Genomic DNA, 10825 nt, shown 5'->3' with positions numbered 1-10825 from the left:
TACCTTAAGCTAAGTCTAAACCGAGTTAAGGTAATACATGTTAAAGTGAGAAGATGAGGATTATCAGTAACTACCATATTATCTACAAGCAAGACAGTGACATCAACACAAGCTAATATGATCGTCTTTAGTTATCATACGTCAGTGCTTTATCATTGTCTCTGCCAGTTATTGAACACATGGAAAGTAGCTAACTTGTGTTCAGACTTAAAACAGCTTACCTACAACATATGATTATGAGTTTCTACATCATTGCTCCAGAGCAGATATAATACATCTATGTACAAAAGTGTTTCTTGCAGGAGTGAACATCAGAATTCTTGACAATTGGATGTGAAGATTGTTAAAAAGTGCACAACCTTGGGACTAGTTGAAAATGTGAGTGAAAGATGTTCACTACAGCATTAGTACTGTATTGGGTGAATTTTTAGCAATCATACAGCATTATGTTCTCGAGAAGTTTGGCAACACTGGTATCTATTTTATGCTAAAAGCGCAGCACAAATAAACACTTCTAAAACCCTACAACAGATATTCTTACACACGGAGTTGGCCGCGACCATCCTCACATTATTATTGTGAATGAAATGGGCAGTTAATATACTGTATATGTAATAATTCTATACGGATAAGTAACAAAACTTTCATATGAAAACGTAAGTAGAAAGATGCAAGATATATAAATAGTTTTCCGGTGGGCCCTGAGAAGTGTAGCACTTGTATGGATAACAAATTAAGACCTGAACATTTATAAAGATCAACCAATGTACACAAGTCAAATGTAAGAAATAAAACCCACTGGACCTATGGCAACCAGATTGGAAAACTTAATTAAATTTAAGAATTACTACATTTGGACTATAGTCCATTTTTCAGTTATTAAACCTACATCACAAACAAACAAAAAATCTATGAACATCACTCGTTTGTCATAATTAGTGATCTACTTCATATATATATATATATAACGAAAATCATTCATGTTCCTGGATCCAGCAGCTTATAATGAAAAAGCAGCTGACAGTGATATTTTGTCCTGATGGTGCTTTAAATTTATCTGACAGACTTTAATGAAGTACAGATATAAAAGTCACATTAAATGTTGCTTTTCCTCTTCCCTGAAGTTTAAGAAACGTGCAAGAGTGCTCTTTTAACATGTGAAATTATTTAATTGCAAAGAAAACGATATATTTGTACATGTTTCACCTTTTGAAACTAGAAAATTAGACGTTTGGCAATATTCAAGAATTCTAACTTATCCTTGGTAAATTATAGAAAAATAAACTTATGTTCTTGAAGTTAATATCTGTCTACATACGAAGCCTTTAATTACAAATACAGTATTATTGAGAATTCTTCCCTTATAATACATACTGACAGTTCCTATGGTACACAGATAAGCTCATTCTAGCTGTTTAGGCAGCACAACATAAATCATCATTCTCCATTTTGTGAAATTTGTGAAATTTCTTCCAATAATTACAACTAGAATGAGCTGATGAAACAATGATTTGATGATAACGTATCTGCAGTATATTATGCGAGAAAGGAATTTCGTTATATACAAACACAGCATAGTTTAAGAAACTACCACTGACAGGAAATATGCACACACAAGATACCTTAACAGAAGTAAAGAAAATCTGAATTACAGCTAATAGAATTCAAACTCTATGCTTCACCTTATTGCATTGTAGTCTATATAGACAGTATTAAATGTTCATAATGTGATGGACGAGTATTAGCATCAATCAGCTGGACGTTTTAGTTTCAGAGAATATATTGTGATTTACTTATCTGGCACAGCTTACTATGAAAATGCCAATCTTATACAGGCTGGTATTTATACACTGCCTCCCTCTTTCTCAGCCAATTGTCATGCATTCTATATTTTGCTTAAATGTATATGAGTATGTATTACAAAGTATATTTTCTTACATATATAGGAATATCAAATTTCTGACAGCCAACAATGCATACCGTACTGTATAATATTATGGATGCTACAGTGGAGAGAGGAATTCAAAAAACATGTACAAATGCCAGCAAAAATTTCTTTCCATCTCATTGTGTGAATGAATTTTTGATGAATCGCCTTTAATTATGAATAATATTGATGTAAAATTGTTGGTGGAGCATATGTTATAATTATTTAGTCATTGTGTGAAAAAATTAGGTCCATAAGTTTCGATGTTGAAAAAAATGGAGAGAGAGAGAGAGAGAGAGAGAGAGAGAGAGAGAGAGAGAGAGAGAGAGAGAGAGAGAGAGAGAGAAAAACGTTTGCTGTCAATTGCACATATTCTCACTGATGTCACAATTTCCACGAAGGGATTTCAAAAGCTGTGGTATCAGGGCATATACACATACACTCCAAGCTTTACATGAGAATACACCTTACATTAAGAACAGTAAGTACTAATGATGGTCTCACTCCTGTACAGTTAAATAGGTTAATTATGGACCTTTAATATGGGCATGAGTAAGGGGTCAAGTTGGTCAGTTTAATATCATATTGTTTTTCTCAGCCTTTTTCATGCTGGCAAAAGAGAGACTTTGTAATACTTCTTCCTAAGCGATTTATTATGTTGCATATTTCACGTTAATGTTCCCTTGTACGTTATTTGGTCGATTTATTTTCCTTATTTCAAGTTATTTAAGCGATTTACTTTGCATATTACACGTTACTCTTCTCAATTACGTTATTTAAGTGGTTCATTATGCATATTTCACATTAATGTTCCTTTGTAAGTTATTTAAGCAATTTATTTTGCACAGTTCACGTTAATGTTCCCGTGTACGTTTTATAAGCGGTTTATTTTGCACATCACGTTACTGTTCACTTGTAAGTTATTTATGCGATTTATTCTGCACATATCTCCTTAATGTTCCCTTGTACGTTATTTAAGCAATTTATTTTGCATATTTCACGTTAATGATTGCTTGTACGTTATTTATGTAATTTTTATATCGACACAGTTTTTTATCAGCGTACATACGAGAGGATATTACTGTAAAGTGAGTAAGTGATACAAAGTTCTTGAAACCAACGAGCCTACTGCCTTTGTATCAGGGGCTGTTAATATATTTATCATTTAAAAGCAGAATTATTACTCTGCTTTAAATTCCTATGTAACCTCTTAATTACTTGGTCACTTATTACAGACCTCATGAAGTGCAACTCTAAAGACTGTTTTCATGTTTTACTAGGTCTTTCATATACTTTTTTTTTTAAGTTATGTCCGAGAGACTAAGATTTTTTTTTCTTTTTTCACATTTACATTTTTTGGCATTTTCTTTCATTATAAGCATTTAAATATTATTAAAAATGTAGGCCTTTTTGTTTACAAAATACTATTTTTTTTGTACGTTTTCGTGATAAACATACAAAACATACAATAAAAAAAGTTTACATTCGAATTTGTGTTGGGAATAATATGTCTACGTTTTTAGGTTTATCATTTCTTTTGCAACGCAATAATTGTATACATTGGCAATTATACATCAGCCTTTCTGCTTTGTCATTGCCTCTGTATATTTTGTATAATTTTAAGCTACCTAGCATTATATATTATGTATCATGGTACAGTAAGTCCTCGTGATTTTTCTTTTTTTTTTTATATATGTAAGTGCATGTTAAGTAAAAGAAAAACAATTTGTCTACGTGCTGTACCAAATGTAAGGAAGCATTTGTAACATTTTGAACACATCCATGACTTACTATGAGGACTGTCTGTATATTTCATTCACATCCATTGTATATTAATCATTTAGTTCTAGCTACTGCATGACTATTGTTTTTAGTTCCAGGACAACCCCAAGGCATACATGATCGGGGTATTTTATTTCTATTTTATTTCTGCGTTGGACAGTATATTGACGACTTGAAGGAGTATCTTGGGGTCTACTTGCAGGTGTGGACGTCAACGTTGGTGACGCAGGTCTTGCACTTGACGTGGCAGCACCAGACGAACCTGCAGTGGCATCGCTTGACGTAACGCACCACCTGTAATCACGGTCACAGGTAAGAAGTGGTAATAATAATAAATAATAACAGTAATAATAGTAGTAGTAATAGCAGTAATAGTAGTAGTGGTAGGTTGTGGCGACCATCATCCACTCACTTGATGTAGTGCTGCCTACTTCTTCGTTAGCCTTTATCATTCTTTTTCTGTGCCTGCCCTCCTCTCTTCCTATATCTCCCATCTTTCCTGTCACTTCTTATTGTTTTTCTTTCCTTTACAGGTGGCTTTACATTGAGTGACAAGCCAAATGGTTTCCTGTAAGCCAAGAAACCATTTACAACGCTGGGTGGTAACCATATTACCAAACCATACGTGCTCCCTACGTGTCAACAAGTGGGTTGGTGGAGGGTTAGTGCCCCTCCTCGTAAAACAAATAACTCAAAGTCAAATGGCCACCCCTTACGGGATTATGGCGTCTGGCAATAGATAGATAGATAGTAAGTAGTAGCAGTAGTAATAATAATAATAATAATAATAATAATAATAATAATAATAATAGTGTGATGTGTTGGTGATGTAGAACTGAACTAGTGAGTTTAACGTAACCACAGGGGACGACTTTCTATTGATGTCTCATATTATCCACCAACGGAAAACCTCCAAGCCTCTGCAGGTATTAAGTACCTTGGTGCAGTCTTAGATGAGAGAGATATCTGTAAAAGAGGTGAAAAGTAGTGTGTGGAAGTTTCAAGAGGTCTTCATGAAGGAATATTAGTGTTCAGTAACCCTCTCACTCATTTATCATATTAGATTTTCATTTTCGTGCCTGCTGGCTGCCGAACTTTCTCAGACAGGTGTGGGAGAACTACGTAGGCCAAGGCTGTCTTCGCGCACCAAGATATTTCGGAAACAAAGCGCTCAGTTCCCGTAGACTTTTCCGAAGCCCACATCAGGGACCATACTTTGTCCTTGCTATCACATACTGAATTCTTTTCCTAGATATTGAATTTACTGCCATAAATCATACATTACCGGGTTACTAATTAGTACGTCTCCCTGATAAGTTTGCAGAATAACTGAAAAGACAAGACTACGACGATAAGTCGGTGCTCTCAGTGCAGGAAAAAAGTCTATATCTATCTATTTACCTATCTATCTGTCTATCTATCTATCTGTCTATCTATCTGTGAGTGTATTCTCAGCTCTGTAGTTTGAGCTTTTGCCCCTGTGGCTATTAAGATTTCAGGACACCTCTAGAAGCCGAATTTTATCTTCCCAGTGATAGTTTCGGGGCACTGCTGGAAGGGTTAGTGGGCTCACTTGAGTGTTATAGCCTCGGCCACAACACAGCAGGTCGCACGAGTCAGCTCCCACGGACGTCTTGTTGCAGTAGCGTCCTTGTGTGCCCAGGATGCCCTTCTTCAGGTTACGGACGCAGTAGTTGGGCGACTTGTGGATGTGCACCAGCTCGTCCTTGCCGGCCAGGAAACGACGCTTGCGACGACCACGACGCTTCCTCCTGCGACGCGACAAGTCCCTCCCCCGCCCGCCACCTCTCTTCTTGCGCTTGTACTGCAATGGTGGATGTGGGTTAGTGGGTGTCTTCTTTGTTAATTATACCTAGACAGCGTTACTCTTGGAAACTATAAATAACCACATCAGTAACCAAATTTCCCCACGTGTCGACAAGTAGGTTGGCGGAAAGTTTGTGCTCCTCCTCGTAAAACACCTAACTTATAAGATAAACGGCCACCCCTCACGGGATTATGGCGTCTGGCTATAGATAGATATAGTAACCACAACCATTATACTTTTGCTTTAGTATTTCAAAACTAACATTGCTTGGTAATCATATGGCTAATGTAGTTGTATCCAAAACAGATTATTACTAACTCTGTATAATATTCTATAGAAAATTCAAACAACTATATCAAACCTCTTTTTTTTAAATATGCTTCACTGGAAAGTATATATAAAATGCTTTATAGATTCAGTTAATTATATTTCTGCACAAAATCTAATACAAACATGAACATCAAGACAAACATTATAAAACCAACTATTGCGTTGGTACTGCAGTGGTTTAATAATACTATAGTTTTTTTTTTCGGAATTATACTCCATCCATTTCACTAGGAGCAAAATTTCCATCTCATCAAAGTTCTCGTGCTGTAGTAAGGGTTTAAAACTAGAATATGGTGCTAGTGACAAGTGATATCGAAAAGATGTAGTTAGTGTGTGTGTGTGTGTGTGTGTGTGTGTGTGTGTGTGTGTGTGTGTGTGTGTGTGTGTGTGTGTGTGTGTGTGTGTGTGTGTGTGTGTGTGTGTGTGTGTGTGTGTGTGTGTGTGTGTGTTCATTTATCGTCCTCTTCCCAGTGTGTGAGCAATTATCCATCCATCCTTATTACATATTCTTCCTCTTCACATCTCCTCCTAGGCCTTACCCTGAGAGCAGTTCTGTACTTCTGCTTGAGGTAATCGCCCACTACAGGGAAGCCGGGGATGGAGCGCCAGCAAGTCTTCAGTTCGCAGGAACCGGAAACACCGTGGCATCTGCACTGCATCTTCATCAGCCTCGCTACAGCCTGTGTGGGGATGGTGGTGGTGAGATGCAGGTAAGGACATGGATGAAGGTACTGATAGATAGTTGGATGGATGAACGGATAGGAAGGTGGATGGACAGATGGACAGATACATAGAGATAGACAGAGAAACAAACAGATAATCTTGAAGAGTCTAATCAAAGAATCCTTATTTCCGTCAAAAGCATTTATCGTCTATTCCATTTGCCTTTTCAAGATTATATATATATTTTTCAAAGTCTAAGAATTCACGCACCAGTGAAAGAATCTATCATCAGTTCCAGTTATTTGTTTTCCTAGATAATTTTCTCCCAAAACGGTCTGAGTCAGCATTTCAGCTAAGGCAGATGTCCTTCATTTTGGTTTTCCTTTCCAGACGATCATTCTTCCACCTCTACCCCTGCCGTCCCTACCTCACCTCCCAGCAGGTCCAACCTCACCACTTGCCATCCCTGCCTCACCTCCCTGCCAGACCTGCCTCAACTCCCTGCCAGTCCTGTCTCACCTCCCTGCCTGCCTCGTTGTTGTGCAGGTTCATTAGGTTTCGTCTTCTCTTGAACTTCTTGTGTCTCTCCTTCTCTGGCGCGTCCACGAACTGGCGGGCGAACTGCACTCCGAATCTCAGGTTGTCACTGAGGAGGGACAGAGGTGAGAGAAAGTTGTGTGTGTGTGTGTGTGTGTGTGTGTGTGTGTGTAGCTGTTTTTCTACATCACTCTGTTTATCTAAGTCTCTTTCATACATGGCTACCTGTTTAATATACAAGTATACATAATATGATAATAGATGTTATTATAAGCACAGTGAATTAATACTTCATAAGATTCTCATGAATCTTTACCCTACTTTTTATATTGTCAGCTAAGCTGCAGTAGTGCTTCATATTATTCAACTTCGTCAACTTTTAAATCCTTGTATAAGGCTAACTTCTTTGTGTACCATATTTCAACCATTAAGTAATTAGACAAAACATATACACTTTCATATACATCATCATTATCATCTTCATCATCATCATAGTGTTGTTGTAGCCCTAGATTTATCTGGACGTGAACCCGGTGGACTGCAGGTTGAAGTCGCTCCTCCCCCACAGTCTACCACACTCTTTTTGGGGGATACGGAGGGAGCTGAGGGACGCTTTTATAACCAGGCAGTGGAGCTGACCACTTGAAGGCATCCCTCTCCATTACCATCATCCTGGATCCTATATCCACATCCTCTCTATTATGACCAAACCCTCTCAGCCACTCCCAGTATACTATCAATAGGGATCCAGCCAGGTAAATAAGGCTATATATCACGTACCTACAGCCGCCCCACTTCCAACCTTCGGGCGTGGAGAGTCCCTGCTTGCTCATGTCGCAGGAGCAGTCCGTGAGGTTGCCGGAGGAGCAGGCTTGGGTGACGGCATGCACCACCCCCGCTGACGTCACAGCGTAGATGAAGGCAGTCTCTTTGCTCCCTGGTGGAAAAAAAAGACTGATGAGAACATGTGGAGAAATGAGGACAAGGTGGGGGGAATTAGAGAGGGGATGGGGATTGGAGGGGAGGAAGTAGCTAAGGAGAGAGAGAGAGAGGTGTGTGTGTGTGTGTGTGTGTGTGTGTGTGTGTGTGTGTGTGTGTGTGTGTGTGTGTGTGTGTGTGTGTGTGTGTGTGTGTGTGTGTGTGTGTGTGTGTGTGTGTACTACCCCTAATGAGATCATGGCCGTAGACGAAGGCAGTTCTCCTTGCTTCCAGGTGGTTAGGGGAGAATGAAGTGATGAGAGGGGTGGAGAGATGAGGACAAAGTGGGGAGAATTACAGAGATGAGGATGGGGTGAGGGAGTGTGGAAATGGAGGGAATAATGAATGTTGGTAGAGAAGAAATGAGAGTGGATGAGGGGAGTGGTCACTGGTGAGATGAGAGGCGAGGGACAGGTGTAAGGCAAAGGTGACGAGAGCTAGGAATGAATGTGAGGCAAGGATGGCTAAGATCTGGGTGAGACCAAGGTGAGAGAACTTGGGATGAATATGAGGCAAGGGTGAGGAAGAGTTGGTGAGTGTGAGGTGGGGATTAGGGAAGGGAGAGTAAGGTAGTGTAAGTATATATTTCGACATGAGGGGGACAAAGGTAGGCATGAGGTAGGATCTAGATGTGCATGTGTGAGGCAGGTAGGGCAGGTGACCAGGGCGAATGACGTAGTGAGACAGGATGGGGCAGTGAGACAGAGGGAAAGAATGACAAGGATACGCATACAGGAAGTGAGGAGGGTCTTGTAAAGAGAGAGAGAGAGAGGAGACAGGGAAAATCAGTAAAAAAAATATATGGTGACCAAATAATGCACATAACGCATGAACTTTCTTGAACTGAATATAGAATATCAGCCTATATAGCTCTACCTAATATTATGTGTAAAATGGCTAAAATCACATCAGTTTGCTATACTGCTAAACATTCAATACAGTAAATCAGAGAGCATGCTCCTACTCTGATAGCAAATAGATACACTTACCATGCCAGAAGATAGCTTTGTATGATCTCAGTGCTAATAAATATTCGTCCATACCCATGCAGAACCGAGACTGGCTAACAAGGAGGGAGTCCAAAATAAAAGGGGATTGCCACCACCAGATGGAAAGGAAGGAAAGGAAAGAGGAAGAAGCTGACGGCGAGGAGAATTTCATTTGTGTCGGGGCGTCATCCAACAAGCCCGGTCAGAAGTCAACAGGTAAGAGGTCAGCCACAAACATAAGTGTGACTAACAAGGAAAACACCTAAACATTCCCCAGGATACACTTCTAACCGTCGTTTCATCCACCTGTTTATCTATATATATATCCATCTATCTGTCTATCTATTTATCTGTCTGTCTTTTTGCCTGTCTGTCTATATAAATGTCCAGCTACACCTCCAAATACCCTCCCTTCCATCCCTACATACATACCACAGCCCGGCCATCTATTACATACCTTTGCAGCCCCAATATAACACAAACCTAACTTAACCTAACCTAATCTAACCTAAATAAACTAACCCTATCCTTACCGAACATTTCCTACCATATTCTAACCTAAATTAACCTGCCTTTACCCTACCCTACCATACCCTAACCTAACCAAACCCACAACACCACTACCCTCCACATCTATCTACACTCACTCCCTCACACCCCCTCATACACACATCCCTTCGCTCCACACATCCCAAACCCGAGACCCACCAACTCCCAACGGTATAAGCTGCCTATGGGATTTATGTACAAACCATTATCGCATTATTATTCTACTACGCTGCTCCTCACTCTTGTAATTATTAAGTTTACATTCACTCTAATTTACGCTGTGGATATTTCAGCTTGTTTAAGGTGAGTTCAGATGATTTAAAAGCACGTATAAACAGGTTAATTGCCTTCTGGGATGCTTCTTTGGGTTCTGATCTTACTCATTGCCTTGATCTCCCTTTCTTCCTTGTTCTCTCTGACTCTCTCTCTCTCTCTCTTTCTCTCCCCCGACGCCCCTCACCCGTCACTCAGCCGCCCCAGCCCTCCTTTGTGCCAACGTCACCTCGTCACAGGCCTACCCTTGCGTGCACCCTCTGTTTACTCTCTCTCTCTCTCTCACACACACACACACACTCTCTCTCTCTCTCACACTCTCACACACACACACACACACACACACACACACACACACACACACACACTCTCTCTCTCTCTCTCTCTCTCTCTCTCTCTCTCTCTCAGGTCATTGTTTTCGACCATGTTAGAGAAGCATAAAGAAGACAAAGCACTGAATATTAGCATACAATCAAATGAGAGAGAGAGAGAGAGAGAGAGAGAGAGAGAGAGAGAGAGAGAGAAATTTATTAGGAAAGGAGGAATGACCAAACGACTAACAATGAAGTGGAAGGAAAATGATAAAATAAAAGTGAAGAATGAAAAATGAATAACGGACATAAGGACAAGGGAGAAAAACAGCCTAATCCTTTCAGTATGACGACGTAATTCAGAATTATTCATTAGACGAAATAGTCCGTTCTCTGAGGCCCAGCAGTCCTGTGTGTGTGTGTGTGTGTGTGTGTGTGTGTGTGTGTGTGTGTGTGTGTGTGTGTGCATCCGTCTGTGTATCTATCTATATCTGTCTATGTCTATATCTATCTCTACATCTGTCTCTATATCTACCTCCTATATGCCACATACCTTCACGTGAGTAAAAAATACAGAATAAATAAAAATGAAAAGGATAATTAAAATAAAGAAAATGGAGGAGGGGTAACTAAAGAAAAAAAAAAAAACACCACACTC

General features: G+C 39.6%; 1 protein-coding gene across 1 annotated transcript in view; it reads right to left on the bottom strand.

Annotated features, from left to right (window-relative positions):
- Positions 1-3646: 3646 nt before the first annotated feature.
- LOC145401024 (protein Wnt-16-like) overlaps positions 3647-10825 on the bottom strand; it is a 363501-nt gene continuing 356322 nt past the window's right edge. The window contains exons 3-7 of the mRNA XM_080273396.1: positions 7848-8004; positions 7050-7176; positions 6407-6547; positions 5283-5534; positions 3647-4003 (exon numbers count right to left, since the gene is read on the bottom strand). Coding sequence (XP_080129522.1) covers positions 3902-4003; positions 5283-5534; positions 6407-6547; positions 7050-7176; positions 7848-8004 — 779 coding nt within the window. The 3' untranslated portion in view covers positions 3647-3901. The remainder of the gene's footprint in view (positions 4004-5282; positions 5535-6406; positions 6548-7049; positions 7177-7847; positions 8005-10825) is intronic.

This window comes from Coenobita brevimanus, chromosome 54 (assembly GCF_032717465.1).
Source record: "Coenobita brevimanus isolate Jiangsu-jjx chromosome 54, ASM3271746v2, whole genome shotgun sequence".
In the NCBI taxonomy this organism is placed as follows: Eukaryota; Metazoa; Arthropoda; class Malacostraca; order Decapoda; family Coenobitidae; genus Coenobita; species Coenobita brevimanus.
Note: the sequence above shows the minus strand (reverse complement) of the source record. Positions and strands in the feature narration are given on the sequence as shown.